The 20141-nt window shown below is 42.8% G+C and overlaps 1 protein-coding gene across 1 annotated transcript in view; it reads right to left on the bottom strand.

Moving 5' to 3' along the window:
• Window positions 1-19848, bottom strand: part of LOC132400766 (potassium voltage-gated channel subfamily KQT member 5-like) — a 307130-nt gene extending 287282 nt beyond the window's left edge. Inside the window, exon 1 of the mRNA XM_059982100.1 lies at window positions 19529-19848. Coding sequence (XP_059838083.1) covers window positions 19529-19848 — 320 coding nt within the window. The remainder of the gene's footprint in view (window positions 1-19528) is intronic.
• Between the last annotated feature and the right edge of the window lie 293 nt (window positions 19849-20141).

Below are 20141 nucleotides of genomic sequence, written 5' to 3'. Positions count from 1 at the left end.
ACAAGAACCACTCGATCTGGTACCACTGCTATACAGTATTGTATGTATGGTATCAGCAGCACATGATAAAAGAAATGATAAAAGAGAGAATTCATTGAAAGTGGAAAGAGAGGGAAACTAGTTCAGATATCTTTAGGAATGAAAATATAACATAAACAGTAGAGCACAGTACACTTTGGTTCACAATATAGTGGTAATCTTTCAACCTATTCTAAGGTCAATTTAACTATTTCCTTCCAGATAGCTCTCAATTTGTCTATCATTCATGTAGCTAATGGTCTCTTAAATGTCCTTAATGTACCACTACAACCACCCCTGACAGTGTGTACCATACACACACCACTCTCCATAGTTTGTAGGGAAATGGAAAAGAAATCAGCCATGAAGGAATGCCGGAGCAGGCTTGAAGGGCCAAATGACCTAATTCTGTCTCTATGCCGTATGGTCCTAATATAGTGATGGTGTGCCTGTATATCCCAGATACGTGCATACTGAGGCTTTATAAGGCATTGGTTAGACCACACTTGGAGTATTGTGATTTATACAAGAAAGGATGCCCGGAAATTGGAGAGGGTCCAGAGGAGTTTACCAAGAATGATCCTGGGAATAAAAGGATTAATGTGCGAGGAATGCTTAGTGACTCTGGGCCTGTACTCACTGGAGTTTAGAAGAATGAGGGGGAATCTTATTGAAATCCACCAAATATTGAAAGGCTTAGATAGAGTGGATGTGGAGAGGATGTTTCCCATAGTGGAAGATTCTAGGACTAGAGGACACAGGGTCAGAATAGAACCACATCCCTTTAAAACAGAGACGCAGAGGAATTTCTTTAACCAGAGAGTGGTGACTATGAGGAATTCACTGCACAGACAGCTGAGGCTGATATGTTTTTTGATTAGTAAGAGTGTCAAAGGTTAAGGGAGAAGGCAAGACAACGGGGTTGAGAGGGATAATAGATTGAATGGTGGAGCAGACTCAATGGGCCAAATAATTCTGTTCCTATAACTTATGGTCTTACAGTCTTTATTCTTTTGAATTTAATAAAATTGTAGGATCTAGTTCGTATACAGGGGAGTCTGTAAGTTAGTGTTTGTAACGTGTAAATGGCCTGTACTGCATGAATTATTTTTTTATATTTTATAACTTATATTTATTTTATGTGTTTTGTATATACACCAGCACTTTGTTTACATTACACACGTACTGATGTGTATGTAAATTTATAAAATGTAACTATGGATGCTGTTAACAATGGCCACTATTGACCTCTGCAATTGCAGTGCACTGATATAGCCCAGACCACACATTCAGTGCTCCTCTCCAAAAACAGAATTGTGAACATAAAATATTAGAGAATAAAGTGAAATTCGTTGTGCAATTACAAAGATAGCATGACAGTGCCTCCCTCTACTTCCTTAGAAGCTAGTGAAGATTTGGCATGATATCTAAAGCTATGACAAACTTCTATAGATGCATGGTGAACAGTATATTGACTGGTTCCATCACAACCTGGTGTGGAAGCACTAATGCCCTTGAATGGAAAACCCCACAAAAAGTAGTGGATACATCTCAGTCCATCATGTTTGCCCTTTTGGTGCAGTCTTTCATTGATTCTATTATGGTTGTTGGACTTATTGAGTATGCCCACAAGAAAATGAATCTCAGAGATGTCTATGGTGTCAGATATATATACTTTGATAATAAAATTACTTTGAACTTTGTAAGTAAGCAGCTGGGATATTAAGCATGAATATCCTTAAGATGTCTTTTTACTACTGCTAGACTGAATAGTTTAATTGCTATTTTCTTTGCAGCTTAACAATTAATTATTTGCCTGCATATTTGTAACCACTTACATATATATATATATATAACTGTTTAGTATGTTTCCTAGTGACCACAGTATGTATATGCAGTTTTTCAGTGTGTCCTCTAGTGGTTGCATTTTTATGATTCTGGAAAGCTCTGGAACCTTCTCTGGTGGTGCATTATTTGAAAAGGGGCTGTCTAATTAGCTGACTCCTTTCTGCAAATTTGTATTGATTGTTTCTTATCCATGGGTATTAAAAAAAGCTGACCACACACTGGTGCCACCTTTTTGCTTTTCTCTCCCTTCACTTACTAGACCTCTGTCACTGTCCCGTCTTCAATGTTTTTTGTTCTGTTCTATTAAAGGTTAATAAAATAATCATGAAGCAACAAGTTTTGTGCCTCTTTCTGACTTCCAAACAAGCCTTGGATTAAAACCATCAGAATCCAATGCTACCCATGTGATATTTGAGTTGAAACCATTCAGTTAGGCATTTGAGTGAATTGTCATAGGTTTCCTACACTAGTTTGGCATGGAAAGGTTATAATTTCTGTCATCTTGTGAAGGAAGAATATTGAACAGATGTCTAGGGTAAAGAAAGGAGAAGGCTTTGGGAAACACTGCAGCTGGTTAAAGTAGACACAATGGGAGATTATGGTTGTGTAGCAGTTAGCATAAAAACTTACAGTGCCAGTGATCAAAGTTCAATTCCTGTCACTCTCTGTAAGGAGCTTGTACATTCTCCTTGTGACTGTGTGGGTTTCCACTGGGTTCTCCAGCTTCCTTCAAATTCCAATGATGTACAGGTTAATAAGTTATAGTCATGTGATGTTGGCTCGGCAAAACTTCAGGACTGCCCCTTATGCATTCTCTGACTGTGTTGGTCATTGACGCAAACTATGCATTTCACAGTATTTTTTCATTTGCTTGGGACAGATAAATCTAGTCTGATCTTTAATATTAACATCATTCCCAATATTGTGAACAATATACTAGCCATATTTACTGGAACTCAGCAGGTCAGGCAGCATCTATGTAAAGGAATAAAGGGAATGTTTCGGCCAAGACCCTTCATTAGAACAGGAAAGAGAGGAGAAAGAAGCCAGAATATACTAGCCTGAAGCCTAAGTCAAATTCATAGGCTAGAGTACTGTATTTGCAAGTTTCTTTTCTCACCCACCACTTCATATGCTTTCCATCCCTCCCAGTTTTGTGTCCTGGTGAGTGAGAAATTTGTAGTTCCACATTTGACAGCCTCAATAGATTGTGCAGGTCTGCAGCCTGGATGCAGATTCCATTATAGGCTAATTGTACTTACTCAGATAAATTCCACAAAATTATGTCAGTAAAGGGTTGTTAATGTGTATTTTACACGAAAGCACAGCTGATTTTGTTCCATTATTCTCATTTCACATATAAACAAAAAATATCACACAGTGGCCACTTTATTAGGTACACCTGCTCGTTAAAGTAAATGGCTAATCAGCCAATCATATGGCAGCAAACCAATGTATAAAAGAATGTAGGCATATATTTATTTGTTTAGAAATACAGCACAGAATAGGCCCTTTGAGCTGCACCACCCAGCAACCCCTGAAAACTCCAATCCTAAACTGATCATGGGACAACTTACAACAACCTGGTACATCATTGGACTGTGGGAGGACGCTGGAGGACCTGGGAAAAACCCACTCATTCCACAGGGGTGAGGTACAGACTTCTCACAGGTGGATTGAGCATCTCAGAAAATGCTGATCTCCTGGGACTTTCATCCACAAGAATCTCTAGAGTTTACTGAGAATGGTGTGAAAAGCAAAAAACATCCAGCGAGTGGCAGTTCTGTGGGCAAAAACACCTTGTTAATGAGTGAGGTCAGAGGAGAAAGACCAGACTGGTTCAAGCTGACAGGAAGGCGACATCAACTCAGATAACCAGGCATTAGACTGCTCGTACAGTTTAAGATGGCGCTACTGAATGCAGGTGACCAATTACTGGTGGTTAGCAAAACAAGGAATATAACTAAATACTTTATTAATAACACCTTTTCTGCAAAAAAAAATGGTCAATGATCACTGCAAACAATGAAGAGGTGAGCGAAGGTGAGGCTGGGTCGAAGTGTGCAGGTGCGAGGCAAAGTTGGGGCACAATTGAGGTATGATTGAGGCAAAGTCACGGTGAGTGGAGTGGAACAAAGTCGGAGCAGAGGAGAGGCAGATTCAAGGTTTTCCCTCCTGTACAAAGAGCAAGGTTTGATTGCTATAGGGACCGGGCTGATTTGGAAAGGTCAGATATGGGCCGAAAAGTGAAGGTGGGGCCCAGGCCCAGAGCGTTGTGATACGACAGGGCCAGAGTCTTAGAGCGAGGAACAAGCCGATGTTTGGGTAAACAGGGCAGATGTACTGAGAAAGCAGGCTGTGAGGACCAGAGATAAAGGTTTGCCCAGTTCTGCTGCTGCTCTGCTCTGATGTGAAAGCATTGGAAAGGGTACAGAGGAGATTTACCAGGATGCTGCCTGGTTTAGAGAGTATGCATTATGATCAGAGATTAAGGGAGCTAGGGCTTTACTCTTTGGAGAGAAGGAGGATGAGAGGAGACATGATAGAGGTGTACAAGATATTAAATGGAATAGACAGAGTGGACAGCCAGTGCCTCTTCCCCAGGGCACCACTGCTCAATACAAGAGGGCATGGCTTTAAGGTAAGGGGAGGGAAGTTCAAGGGGGATATTAGAGGAAGGTTTTTCACTCAGAGTGGTTGGTGCATGGAATGCACTGCCTGAGTCAGTGGTGGAGGCAGATACACTAGTGAAGTTTAAGAGACTACTAGACAAGTATATGGAGGAATTTAAGGTGGGGGGTTATATGTGAGGCAGGGTTTGAGGGTCAGCACAACATTGTGGGCCAAAGGGCCTGTAATGTGCTGTACTATTCTATGTTCTATGAACTGAGGCTGAGGTTGTGGCCTGCTCCGGGCTTCATGCTTGAGGACTCACTTTAGTTCTAAATGTTATTTGTTTACTTTTTGGGAGACCACTTCGCTGAACACCTACTCTCTTTTAGCTAGAAAAAGCAGGATCTCCCAGTGGCCACCCATTTTAATTCCACTTCCCAATCTGATATATCCATCCATGGCCTCCTCTATTGTCATGATGAGGCCACACTTAGGTTGGAGGAACAACACCTTATATTCTGTTTGGGTAGCCTCCAAACTGACGGCATGAACATCAATTTCTTGAATTTCCAGTAAAGCCCCCATCCCCCCACTTCACCATTTCCCATCCCCTTTTTCCTCCCTCACCTTATCTCCTTGCCGCCCATCGCCTCTCTCTGGTGCACTACCCTCCTTTTCTTTCTTCCACGGCCTTCGTCTCTTTCACCAATCAACTTCCCAGCTCTTTACTTCATCCCGTCCCCTTCAGGCTTCACCTAAGACCTGGTGTTTCTCTCTCCCTTCCCGTCACCTTTAAAATCTACTCTTCAGCTTTTTTTCTCCAGTCCTGCCAAAGGGTTTTGGCCCGAAATGTCGACTATACTCTTTTTCCATAGATGCTGCCTGGCCTGCTGAGTTCCTCCAGCATTTTGTGTGTGTTGCTTGGAGTTTCTCTTGTTTGTGCTTTCTTTTATTGTTTACACAATTTGTTTTTTTTTCCCTCTGCGCATTGGGTGTTTGTCAATCTTACTTTTTGGTCTCTTTTGTTTCATTTGTTTTGTGATTACTTGTAAGGAGATGAATCTCAAGGTTGTATAACGTATACATGCCTTGATAAAAAATGTACTTTGAACTTTGATTACAACAATGGTGTGTAGAGAGTAACTCTGAATGCATAAATCATTGAACCTTCAAGTGGATAGGCTACAGGAGCTGTAGACCATGAACATACTCAATGGTCATTTTATTAGGTACTATAAAGTGGAAATGGAGTACATCAAAGTTATTATCATTCAGGCCTATTTTCATTCACACAGGGTTTCCTAAATTCAGCTCTCCCTATCCAAACCAGATTTGCTGACATGTATTACCTCAGGCTTCATGGTAGCTTCACTCTGCTTGTTCTTAAAATCAGAATTTTGAAATTATTCAAAACAAATACAACTATAATTGACATCAAATTATAAAGAGAAATTGATAGAAATATATGAAACATCAAGTAATTAAAAATCAATGGCCTGAAACATTTACTCAACAATAATGGTACAGGGTTGAATATTTCAGAAATTTGAATGATTTGAACAAAAATAATTTGCTTACCAGATTTATATAGTCTCACTAATACTCATCCATAGTGTCTATAATTCAATGCTTCAGACACACTACACTTCCTAACAGACTTCCTCCATTCCCCTACAGTTCCTGATGCACTTCCCCCATTCCCCTACAGTTTCTGATACACTACCCCATTCCCCTACAGTTCCTGATACACTACCCCCATTCCCCTACAGTTCCTGATGCACTACCCCCATTCCCCTACAGTTTCTGATACACTACCCCCATTCCCCTACAGTTCCTGATACACTACCCCATTCCCATCTACAGTTCCTGATACACTACCCCATTCCCAACTACAGTTCCTGATACACTATCCCATTCCCATCTACAGTTCTCAAAACACTGCTCACCATTGCATACACAGTTTGTGACATGCTCCCCCCATTTTTCCCTTCAGTGTCTGACATATTGTATTAACTGCTTTACAGAGAAACCCTTTTCATCCAGATATGTCAATCCAGAAGCACACTCAATGGCCATTTTATCAGGTACACCTGTACACCCACTCTTTACTGCAATTATCTACTCAGCCAATCATGTAGCAGCAACTCAATGCTGAACAAATATCAGAATGGGAATGAAATGTAATCTAAGTGACTTTGACTGTGGAATGGTTGTTGGTGCCAGACTGGGTGGTTGAAGTATCCAAAAATTGCTGATCTCCTGGGATTTTTATACACTGCAGTCTCTAGAACTTGCAGTGAACAATTAAAAAAATACAAAGCATCCAGTGAGTGCAGTTCTGTGGCAAAAACATTTCGTCAAAGAGAGAGGTCAGAGGAAAATGACCAGACTGGTTCAAACTGACAGGAAGGTGACAGTAATTCAAGTAACCACATATCTACAATAGTAGTGTGCAGAAGAGCATCTCTCCACAACACATCCAAACCTGAAGTGGACGGACTACAGTGGCAGAAGATCATGAGCATACACTCCATGGCCAATTTATTAGGTACAGGAGCTCCCTAACAAAGTGGCCACTGAGTGTATGACATGTCGTCCCCTTTATCTTTCCTCTAGACATCTCAGTGTCCACTGTTTACCCCTTAATTATGAAATTATGAAGAAGGCACACCAGTGGCAATGTTTCATTAGCAGGTTGAGGAGAATTGGTGTGTCTCCAAAGACAAGGAAATTTATGCAGATGTACTGAGGAGAGCAATCTGCAGCTCCACCATGGGCACTAGCCTTCCCACCATTGAGGACGTCTTCAACAGGCAATATCTCCAGAAGATGGCATCTATCATTAAGGACACCCACCAACCAGAACACGCTCTCTTCTCATTGCTGCCATCAGAGAGGAGGCACAGGAGGCTGAAGGTACACAATGTTTTAAGAACAGCTTCTTCCCTTCTGCAGCAGGTTTCTGAGTGACAATGAACCCATGAATAATGCCTCTCTATTTTTGTACTCTTTTTGCACTAGTTATTTATCTTTTTTATGTATATTTCTTATTATAATTTACAGTATATTATGAGCATTGCTGCCACAAAACAACAAACTTCACGACATATCGGTGATAATAAACCTGATTCTGATTTCAGTCTACTCTTACATTACTCTCCTCATCAACTAGCCTCGGTTTAGTGGTTCTTCATTATCTTGTCTAGGAAAAATCTCCAAATCCTTTCACTGGCACTGCACTTGGAATCAAAAGTGCTTGCTCACCTCTTTTTTGAGTCACCTTGCTTCTAATTCGAAAAATGCAAAGTCATCCAAATTAGTTGTGAGTTTTATTAAATAGTAAGAGATTGGATATTGTTGCTGTTTAGAGATTCCTGGGCATTCTTATATGCAAACCAAGGATGTAATAAATCTAGTCAAGAAGAAAAGAAAAGCTTACAAAAGGATCAGCGATCTAGGTAATGTTAGAGATCTAGAAGATTATCAGGCTAACAGGAAGGAAAATTAGGAGAGCCAGAAGGGGACATGAAAAGCCTTGGCAGGCAGGATTAAGGAAAACCCCAAGGCATTCTACAAGTATGTGAAGAGCAAGAGGATAAGACGTGAAAGAATAGGACCTATCAAGTGTAACGTGTCACACACTGACAACACTGTTGTCCCACACTGACATTGGGAAAGTGTGTATGGAACCAGAGGAAATAGCAGAGGTACTTAATGAATACTTTACTTCAGTATTCACTATGGAAAAGGTGATTGTAGTGATGACTTGCAGCGGACCGAAAAGCTTGAGCATGTAGATATTAAGGAAGAGGATGTGTTGGAGCTTTTGGAAAGCATCAAGTTACATAAGTCACTGGGACCAGATGAGATGTACCCCAGGCGAGGGAGGAGATAGCTGAGCCTCTGATGATGATCTTTGAATCAACACTGGGGATGGGAGAGGTTCCGGAGGATTGGAGGGTTTATAGACCAGTTTATAGACTTCAGTGGATGATAAGTTGATGGAGAAGATCCTGAGAGGCAGGATTTATGAACATTTAGAGAGATATAATATCATTAGGAATAGTCATCATGGCTTTGTCAAGGGCATGTCATGCCTTACGAGCCTGATTGAATTTTTTGAGGGTGTGACTAAACACATTGATGAAGGAAGAGCAATGGATGTAGTGTATATGGATTTCAGCAAGGCATTTGATAAGGTACTCCATGCAAGGCTTATTGGGAAAGTAAGGAGGCATGGGATCCAAGAGGACATTGCTTTGTGGATCCAGAATTGTCTTGCCTACAGAAGGAAAAGAGTGGTTGTAGACAGGTCATATTCTGCATGGAGGTTGGTGACCAGTGGTGTACCTTAGGGATCTGTTCTGGGACCCTTACTCTTTGTGATTTTTATAAATGGCCTGGATGAGGAAGTGGAGGGATGGGTTAGTAAGTTTGCCGATGACACAAAGGTTGGAGGCGTTGTGGATAGTGTGGAGGGCTGTCAGAGGTTACACTGAGACATTGATAAGATACAAAACTGGGCTGAGAAGTGGCAGATGGAGTTCAACCCAGATAAGTGTGAAGTGGTACATTTTGGTAGGTCAAATATAATGGCAGAATATAGTATTAGTGGTAAGACTCTTGGCAGTGTGGAGGATCAGAGGGATCTTTGGGTCTGAATCCATAGGACATTCAAAGCAGCTGCGCAGGTTGACTGTGTGGTTAAGAAGGCATATGGTGTTTTGTCCTTCATTAATCGTGGAATTGAATTTAGGAGCAGAAAGGTAATGTGGCAGCTATATAGGACCCTGGTCAGACCTCACTTGGAGTACTGTGCTCAGTTCTGGTCGCCTCACTCCAGGAAGGATGTGGAAGCCTTAGAAATGGTACAGAAGAGATTTACAAGGATGTTGCCTGGATTGGGGAACATGCCTTATGAAAGCAGGTTGAGTGAACTCGGCCTTTTCTCCTTGGAGAGACGGAGAATGAGAGGTGACCTGATAGAGGTGTATAAGATGATGAGAGGCATTGGTCGTGTGGCTAGTCAGAGGCTTTTTCCAAGGGCTGAAGTGGTTGCCACAAGAGGACACAGGTTTAAGGTTCTAGGTAGTAGATACAGAGGAGATGTCAGAAGTAAGTTTTTTTACGCAGAGTGGTGAGTGCGTGGAATGGGTTGCCGGCAATGGTGCTGGAGATGGATATGATATGGTCTTTTAAGAGACTTTTGGATAGGTACATGGAGCTTAGAAAAATAGAGGGCTATAGATAAGCCTAGTAATTTCTAAGGTAGGGTATTGTTCGGCACAACTTTGTGGGCCGAAGGGCCTGTATTGTGCTGTAGGTTTTCTATGTTTCTATGCTTCTAAACCACTTGAAATTAACATGTAGGTCTGGCAAAAGATGAGAAGGCAAATTCAGCCCTGTCGACTCTTCCCAACTTTTAAGTGATGGACCATAGAAATCAATCTGTCTGCATGCATAACAGCTTGGTATTGCAACTGCTCTGCACGTGACTGCAAGATACTGCCGAGAGTTACGGACACAGCTCAATACATCGCAGGAACCAGCTATGGATGTTTCAGTCATATCAAAGGAAGCCTCTAAGGATTCCATTTATACTTCTCACTGCCTCAGTAAAGTAGCCAGCATAATCAAAGACTTTCTCACTTTTCCCCCGCTCCTGTCAGGCAGCAGATACAAAAGCTTGAAAGCACATGCCACCAGTCTGAAGGACAATTGTTATCAAACTCTTGAACAGACCTCTTGTATACTGAGATGGACTCTTGGTCTTACAGTCTACTTCTTTATGATCTTCTACTTTATTGTTTACTGGTGCTGCATTCTTTTTGTTAGATTTTACAGTTTATTCTGCATTGTTATTGTTTTACCTTATTCTAGCTCAATGCACTGTGTAATGATTTGATCTGTATGAAAGTACAAGACAAGCTTTTCACTGTAACCGTATGTGTGACAATAAACCAATGCCAAATAGCCTTAACTGCAAGATGATTTGAGTAATGTAGACACAAGAAACTTCAGATGCTAAGATCTGAAGCACCATTCAAAATGCTGGAGGAACTCAGTTGGGTCAGGCAACATCTGTGGAGGAAAATGGACAGTTGACATTTTGGGTTGAGAGCCCTCGTCTGCCTGGATTTAAGTACTGAACTGTCACTGAGTATATATGGGAGACTGCATCTGGAATAGTGTGTACTGTGTGCGGCAAGGTTAGTGTAACATTTTTACAGCACAAGCGACCCAGGTTCAATTCTGTTGTTGTCTGTAAGGAGTCCCCTTTGCTGTGTGGGTTTCCTCCAGCTGCTTTGATTTCCTACCACATTGCAAAGATACATGGATTAGAAGGTTGATTTGTCACATGGCTGTAATTGGGTGGTATGGGCTTGTTGGGCTGGAAAGGCTTGGACCTCTTAATAAGTAATTAAAAATAATACATCTAGTTTGCCTATCTAAGAAAGAATTGCTTTGGAGGGAGTACAGCACGGGTTTACCAGATTCTTGGATGGAGATTGTCCCATAAGCAGACAGAGCTTGGTTCTATAGTTTTGTTAAATGGTTTGATCAGTTGAGTGTTTTCCCTGATTGAGGGCCAAGACGAGACTTCACAGTCTCAAAGGCGGAGATAAAACAATGTTGCTCTCAGAGGGTAGAAGTGAAGCTTTATAATTCTTCATCCAAGAAACTGTGGAAGTTTAGTAGCTGAATACATTCAGGAGAGAGAACGATAGATTTTGGAAGCTAAGTGAATCAAGGAATATTTGGATTAGACAAAGGAAAGAGAAGCCAAATATTACATCAGACTATATAAACATTATTTTCTTTACAGTTTAACTTTTATGCCTACTCGTATTTTATATAACTACTTATATACATGCAACTGTTTAATATGTAAATACAATTGTTCAGCGTGCCCCTAGTGGTTACAGTTCTTCAAATGAATCCAGAAACTTCTCTTGGTATCACATTGTTTGAATGGAGTCCATCTGATTGGTTAACTCTTATCTACAAATTTGAATGTAATGTTTCTTATCTATGGGTATAAGAAGGGCAAATCTTTAGTCTTCTTTCTTTAGTTGTTTCTGTCCTTTGTTCTTAGCACAGGACTTCTGCTCCTCTGCATTTCTAATTCTCTTTATTAGAAACATATAAAACCTTCAGCACAATACAGGCCTTTTGGCCCACAAAGTTGTGCCAAACATATCACTACCTTAGAAATTACTAGGTTTACTGATAGCCTTCTATTTTTCTAGGCTCTATTTTGCTATCCAAAAGTCTCTTAAAAGACCCTATCGTATCCACCTTCACCACCGTTGCCAGCAGTCCATGGATATGTAAGGATCTCCCAGTGGCTACACATTTTAATTCCACGTCCCATTCCCATTCTGATATGTCTATCCATGGTCTCCTCTACTGTCAAGATGAAGCCACACTCAGGTTGGAGAAACAACACCTGATATTCCGTCTGGGTAGCCTCCAACCTGATGGCATGAACACTGATTTCTCTAACTTACCCCATCCCTTATCTATCTATCTATCTATCTATCTATTTATTTATTACACCCCCACCCCCTTTTTCTTTCTCTCCCTTTTTTTCTCTCTCTGCCCCTCTCACAATCACTTCTTGCTTGTTCTCCATCTCCCTCTGGTGCTCCCCTCCCCCTTTCTTTCTCCCTAGGTCCCATGATCCTTTCCCAGCTGTGTATCCCTTTTGCCAATCAACTTTCCAGCTCTTAGCCTTATCCCTCCCCCTCCTGTCTTCTACTATCATTTCAGATTTTCCATTCCCCCTTCCACTTTCAAGTATCTTACTATTTTTTCTTTCAGTTAGTCCTGATGAAGGGTCTCGGCCTGAAACGTTAACTGTACTTCTTCCTATAGATGCTGCCTGGCCTGCTGCATTGCACCAGCAGTTTGTGTGTGTTACTACAATCACTAAGATCCTTTTCCATAGTGAATACTGAACTAAAGTATTTATTAAGTACCTCTGCTATTTCCTCCGGTCCCATACACACCGTCTCACTTGATATATCCTATTCTTTCACGTCTTATCCTCTTGCTCTTCACATACTTGTAGAATGCCTTGGGGTTTTCCTTAATCCTGCCTGCCAAGGCCTTCACATGGCCCCTTCTGGCTCTCCAAATTTCCTTCTTAAGCTCCTTCCTGTTAGCCTTATAATCTTCTAGATCTCTAACATTACCTAGATCTCTGAACTTTTTGTAAGCTTTTCTTTTCTTCTTGACTAGATTTACTACAGCCTTTGTACACCATGGTTCCTGTACCCTACTATAACTTCCCTGTCTCTTTGGAACATACCTATGCAGAACTCCATACAAATATCTCCTGAACATTTCCCCGAGAACATCTGTTCCCAATTTAAGCTTCCAAGGTCTTGCCCGATAGCCTCATAATTACCTTTACTCCAATTAAACACTTTTCTAACTTGTCTGTTCCTATCTCCCTTCAATGCTATTGTAAAGGAGATAGAATTATGATCACTATCTCCAAAATGCTCTCCTGCTGAGAGATCTGACACCTGACCAGGTTCATTTCCCAATACCAAATCAAGTACAGTCTCTCCTCTTGTAGGCTTACCTACATATTGTATCAAGAAACCTTCCTGAACACACCTAACAAACTCCACCCCATCTAAACCCCTTGCTCTATCGGTATTTGGGAAATTGAAATCTCCCACCATGACATCTCTGTTATTATTACACCTTTCAGGAATCTGTTTCCCTATCTGCTCCTCAATATCCCTGTTACTATGGGCGGCCTCTAAAGACACACCCAGTAGAGTTATTGACCCCTTCCTGTTCCTAATCTCCACCCACAGAGACTCCGTAGGCAATCCCTCAATGACGTCCACCTTTTCTGCAGCCATGACATTATCTCTGATCAACAGTGCCACACCCCCAGCTCTTTAACCTCCCTCCCTGTCCTTTCTGAAACATTTAAAACCCGGCACTTGAAGTAACCATTCCTGTCCCTGAGCCATCCAAGTCTCTGTAAAGGTCACCACATCAAGTACTGATTCATGCTCCAAGCTCATCTGCTTTGTTCATAATACTCCTTGTGTTAAAATAGACACATCTCAAACTGTCGGTCTGAGTGCGTACCTTCTCTATCACTTGCCTTTCCTCCCTCACACACTGTCTCCAAGCTTTCTCTATTTGTGAGCCAACCTCCTCTTCCCCAGTCTCTTCAGTTTGGTTCCCACCCCCCAACAATTCTAGTTTAAACTCTCCCCAATAGCCTCAGCAAACCTCCCTGCCAAGATGTTGATCCCTGTATTAGAGCTGAATAAAATGATCATGAAGCAACAACTTTTATGCCTCTTTCTCGATTTCCAGAAGAACCTTGGACTAAAAGCATCAGAATCCAGCACAAAGTGGAAGATCTGTCATGACTTTATTGATCGGTGGCGCAAGGGGCAGAATTGTCCATTTGTCATACCACATCACATATTCTTAAAACTTATTTCCTTTAATCCACCCCCTTGGAGTTTAGATAGCTCTCTCTATCCTAATTACCAAATCCTAAAATCATGATGAACACTTCGAGTATGGTTGCACTTTGATATTCTTTACTGAAGGGAATGCAATATCAGTTTGTGCAATGCATCTGCTTAAGTTAGCACTGGCAATATTCCGGTGAATCTGTGCTGCACCTTCTTCAGGTCAATCCCAAGGTTCCCAAGCCAGATTATCCTCTACATATACTGGAGCGTATTCCACAGTTCTACCATTATGTGGCAAAAGAACCCTGCCTTTCAAATGTGCATTATCTTAAAATTGTTTCTTTTAATTTTCCTCAGTCAATTTGAAGAGCCTTTTCACTGTTTTAAGAGTTCACTTTTACTTACGCTATAGACTACTTTTCCAGGGAACCATTTATATGTTCAACTTGGATTTCAGATACCAGAGGTACCAACTTTGCTCCCCCTGAAGACCCAGAAAGGCAAAGGCAATTCATTGTTCACACATTGTTCATGGTCAAGAATTGTAACTTCTTGTACATTTGCATCTGATTGTGTGAATCAGATAAAACATAAATAAACTCTTACATGGTTTGATAGGGTAAATATGTTCCCTAACTGAGGACCAAGAACAAGGCTTCACAGTCTCCAACTGAAAAGTTTGAAACAGAGATAAGAGAAAGTTACCCCTCAACTACCAGGCCGCTGAACCAGAGGGGATAACTTCACTCACCCCAACACAAAACTGACTCCACAACCTATGGACTCACTTTCAAGAACTCAACAACTTCTATTCTCAGTATTATTTATCACTTGTTTATTATTATTATTATTATTTAGTTTAATCTTTTTGCATTTGCCCATATGTATGAGAACATTGTTGTACACTTTGCTCACACATGATTGCACAGCCAAAGACCTGGGCAATCACATTGTCAACTTCTCTGATGACACGGCAGCGGTGGGGCTCATCACCAACAAGGACGATTTGGACTGCAGAGAGATGGTGGAGGAACTCAAGGCCTGGTGCCAGGCAAATAACCTCTTCCTTAATGTCAACAAGACAAAGGAGATGGTTATCGACTTCAGGAGAACTCTCACCACTCCCACGTTCTTTCCAATTGCAGCACAGCAGTGAAAAGTGCAAGCAGTTTTGAAACAGACATGAGACATAACTTCTCATGGTCCCAGAACACATCCTACATAGGGAGGAAAGCTCATCAGCCCCTCCACTTTCTGAGGAGGCAGAAGGGAGCTGGATTTTGCAAAACCATACTCAAGTAATCCTACAGAGGTGCAGTAGAAAGTATCCTGACAAGCTGCATCACTGCTTGGAACAGAAACTGCACTGCGGTGAACTGGAATGCTCTACAACAGGTGGTCAAAACTGCACAACACATCATTGGCATCGGCCTACCCTCCAACACGAACATGTATACGAAAAGGTACCAGAAAAGGGCCAGTAACATCTTAAAAGATCATAAAGTTACACCCTGCTCATGGACTGTTTGTCCCACTCCCATCAGGGAGGAGTCTATTTAACATCCACACCAAGACCACCAGACTCAACAATGGTTACTTTCCTCAAGCAGTCAGGCTGATCAATACCTCCACCCACTAACTCCATTCTACTTTTATTACTTCCCATAAGTCACCTTAGGTACAACTCAGCATCACTTTATGGACAAACAATCAATCTATAGTTTGTATCTCATGCTGAGCAGACTCAATGAGCCAAAAGGCCTGATTCTGCTCCTATATCTTATGGTCTTTATATTTATTGCATGCTTTTTATTATTATTGTGTTCTTTATCTTTGGTGTTCTTTTGTCTGCATTAGAAATCTTGCAGCACAATGCAGGCCCTTCAGCCCACAAAGTTGTGCCCAACATATCCCTACCTTAGAAATTAGACTTCCCTATAGCTCTCTATTTTACTAAGCTCCATGTACCTATCTAAAAGTCTCTTAGAAGACCCTATCATATCTGCCTCCACCACCCTTGCCGGCAGCCCATTCCACTCACTCACCACTCTCTGAGTAAGAAACTTACCCCTGACATCTCCTCTGTACCTACTCCCCAGCACCTTAAACCTGTGTCCTCTTGTGGTAGCCATTTCAGCCCTGGGAAAAAGCCTCTGACTATCCACACGATGAATGCCTCTCATCATCTTATACACCTCTATCAGAATTGTATTTGGAGAAACAAATATTTTGTTCTTACACTTGTGTAGAGGAAATTACATTAAACAATCTTGAATGTCTTGCACAATATGTCATCAATTGCAAATTGGTTGTTTGACTTCGTTTATGTGTAGTTTTTCATTGATTCTATCATGGTTCTTTGTATCTGCTGTGTATGCCCACAAGAAAATGAATCTCTGGATAGTATATGGTGACATCAATGTACTTTGATAATATGTTTACCTTGAACTTTGAAGTTTCACTCAGAAGGTAGTTCAGTAACTTTGATATTCTTCATTCAAGCAATCATGGAGATTCAGTGGCTAAATATACTGCCTTGAACAGCACTATAATGTCCTCTTTCCTCATTATTGAAACAACTCTACACCTTGTTTCTGTAATTAAGTCCCTCATTCCTGATTTTATCCCTTAATCTCTGGATCTCTGATAATCTGTATGACTGATTGATACCCCAGGTACATGATATATAATTTCCTTTGCTTTTGATCTCTGGACCACAGTTTTTGCATTAATGCATATTGAAGTACATCAGTTACATGTGGGAACTCAACAGGAGAACTCCCTTGCAGTCACTAACATCCCCAGGCAAGGAGATTGGCTGTTTTTTGCATTCTTATACAGCAAATTGGATGATTGTAATAAATATAGACTTCCCATGGGTAGTGTACTGGTAGTAGGGATGAGAATGAGTGGAGAAGAATGTGGCTTTGATGAGCTTTCATAGATGAGATGTGGGCTACAAACCAAAAGACAACTGAGGAGAGACCAAAGGAGATGCCGTGAGTTTGTTGAGGAAGTTACCAGTAAAGTTGATGAAGGCAAGGCAGTGGGTGTTGTCTGTATGGGCTTTATCAAGGCCTTTGACAGGGTCCTAATTGAGAGGTTGGTCAGGAAGGTATGGTCACTTGACATTCAAGATGAGGTAGTAAATTAGATTGGACATTGACTTCACAGTAGAAGCCAGAGAGCGGTAGCAGATGGTTTCGTCTCTGACAGGAGGCCTGTAACTAGTGGTGTGCTGCAGGGAATGGTGCTGGGTCTGTTGCTGTTTCTCATCTATATAAACAATCTGGATGATAATGTGGTAAATTGGATTAGCAAATTTGCAGCTGACACCGAGATTGGGGGTGTAGTGGACAGCAAGAAGGACTATCAAAGCTTTCAGCAGGATCTGGACCAGCTGGAAAAATGGGCTGAAAAATGGCAGATGGAATTTTTTGCAGACAAATGTGAGGAGTTACACTATGGGAGGACCAACCAGGGAAGGTCTTATACAGTCAGTGACAGGGCCCTGGTAAGTACAGCAGAACTAAGAGATCAGGGAATACAGATTCATAATTCCCAGAAATTGGCATCACAGGTATAAAGAAAGCTTTTGGCAAATTGGCCTTCATAAATCAATGCTTTAAATGTATTCAGTACAGGAGTTGGGGTGTTATGCTGAAATTTTATGAGACTTCGATGAGGCCTAATTTGGAGTAATGTGTGCAGTTTTGGTCACCTACCTTCAAGGAAAGATGTGAATAAGATTGAAAGAGTGCAGAGAAAATTTACAAAGAATTTGACTGATCTTAAGGACCTGTGTTAAAGGGAGAAGTTGAATAGATTAGGAATTTATGCCCTAGAATGTGGAAAATTGAGGGGAGATTTGATAGAGGTAGATAAAATTATGAGGGGCATAGATAGGGTAAATGCAAGCAAGCTTTTCCCACTGGGTGAGACTACAACTAGAGGTCATGGGTTAAGAGTGAGAGGTGAAATGTTGAGGGGGAACTCCTTCACTCAGAGGGTGGTGAGAGTGTGGAACAAACTGCCGGCTCAAGTGGTGGATATAGAATAGATTCCAATATTTAAGAGGAATTTGGATAGGTACATGGATGAAAGGGACTGTGGTCCGTTTGCAGGTGGATGGAACTAGGCAGATTAATGGTTCGGCACAGACTAAATCCTTCAAGAGGATCACAACCTTGTCGTGGTTTGAAGGCTTGCTCGGAGACTCGGAGAGCTACAGAAGCTGGAGTCGGGGCTTCATGCTCTTGGCTCTTGCTGGGGTCACCCATGCCAAACAGGTCAAAGGGTGGAGGACAGACCAGGAGTGGCCCGCCGGTCCTCCGGGTTCGGGGGTTCAACTCAGGGCTAACAAGCTTGACTGATAAAACAAAACTGTTACTGAAACAGCAATGCAGAATCCTTCTACATCTGAGTGCGATGGTATTCCTGAGTCTCCGCACAGGACTTCCATGACTGATAGTAGTGAAAACTGAGAGGAACCTACTGACGCGGAAGCCCCGCGCACCGCCAGAGATGGGGGACCTTAAATGCTACCCTATACGCCAGCGGCGTGACGGGCAGCAAGAGCAGACCAGATTGGCCAAAGGTGGGCCTATGATTCTCTCTGTATGGATAGCATGCAAATAAAGTTTTTCACTGTGACAGTATTTAAAAAAATCAGCAGGTGCGGCCTGGCCTGCTGAGTACTTACAGCATTTGTTTTTGTTTTCATACCATTGAAATCTCACTCATGGTCAATCGTTACACATTGTAGTCACAAGCTGTGTTAAGCCGAACCGGTGTGTTGTAGGTCACGGCCACGCCAAAACAAAGCGCGTTCACTTTTTCACTGCACGAACCCCATTCTGTACTGTGCAGAGCAAAGAAACTAATCGCTATACCGCCGAAATAAAGTTATTGTTCCACTGACCAATGCTCAGCACCCCGCGACAGGGAATACATTCCCAGCTTTCTCCAAAGACCTGTTGCTGGGTCCGCATGAAGACGTCCTCCGCCTTCGGTGCGGGGAGCAGAGCTCCCGGTTTCTACTGGCTAGTCGACCGCTCCCCGAGGGTCGAGCTGCGGACCCGCGGGCCTCTCCATCAGCTGGGTACAGTTCCGGTCGGGAGTTCAGCTCCGGCCCGGTGAGATCCCTACGAGTTTTACCGCAGGCAATAAACAATGAGTTCGCTTGAGTAGAAAGTACTTCGTGGGAAACGCGCCCTCCTGGTAAAGAAAACACCGGTGCGCCCATCTTCTAGTCAACGTCCCCCTGTTACGTTACCCCGGGGTCACCCCGCTCGGAGGAACTCGAACTTGCTGTCTCATATTAATAACAGATCGACAGCGGGACTATGTCCTTCGACGCCGAAAAACCGCGGCTGGAGAGGGAACTCCGTTATGCCCTAAATGCCCACTCAGCTCAGTCTGCTCACATCTGTGGTGTGAAATGCGGAAATCTAGTCGGGTCGTACAGTCTGCGCACGCCAGGCAAACACAAAAGTATGAACCACAAAACATAATATAAAAGAGCCCCCCTCCGCCTCCATCAGATGGAGTAAGAGGGGTCCTACACAAGTCCGGAAGGCGAGTTTACTCACACGAACCCGTGGTAGGTGAATGCCCAGCCTCGGGGTCTCTCCAGGACGTTGTAGAGCAGATTCTGGACCTTGCGGTAGCGCGCATTACTCCGGCGCCTCTCCAGGGCTTTGATCAACACATTCGGTCCTTTCCCCTCGCTGGTCAGCGGCAGCGTCCCGTCACGGCCGCCGCACCGCTCGGAGCCCGGGTTCAGGCCGGTCTCCACGTCGCTCGCTGCCACCTCCTGCAGCCGGAACCCGTCCCCGCCTGCACTCTTCCCTCTGGCACCGGGGCTGTTCTCCCTCCACAGCCCGCTCCCATCGCTATGTTTGCGGGGCATCGCATCAGGCACCCGGGGAAGGAGCCTGAAGCGGAGGCATCGAGCCGCCGGGGCAGTAGTGGTGAAGAGGCTTGTGTCCACTTCACACTCTTGATTAACGCCGAGCCTGCTGTCCCGTTCCTCCTCCTCCTCCTGTTCGGGAGGGGTTTTGCCTGCTTCAAAGCGCTGGAAGGTACGCCAGGATTGCAGGGGTTAACGATCCTTTGGGCAGGGACAGTGTGAGCCGCTGGCTTTGGTTGGGAGAGTGGCGATGGCGAACGCCAAGTCCACGCTGGTGCCAAGTCCGTCCCCCT

This window comes from Hypanus sabinus, chromosome 10 (genome assembly GCF_030144855.1).
Source record: "Hypanus sabinus isolate sHypSab1 chromosome 10, sHypSab1.hap1, whole genome shotgun sequence".
Classification (NCBI taxonomy): Eukaryota; Metazoa; Chordata; class Chondrichthyes; order Myliobatiformes; family Dasyatidae; genus Hypanus; species Hypanus sabinus.
Note: the sequence above shows the minus strand (reverse complement) of the source record. Positions and strands in the feature narration are given on the sequence as shown.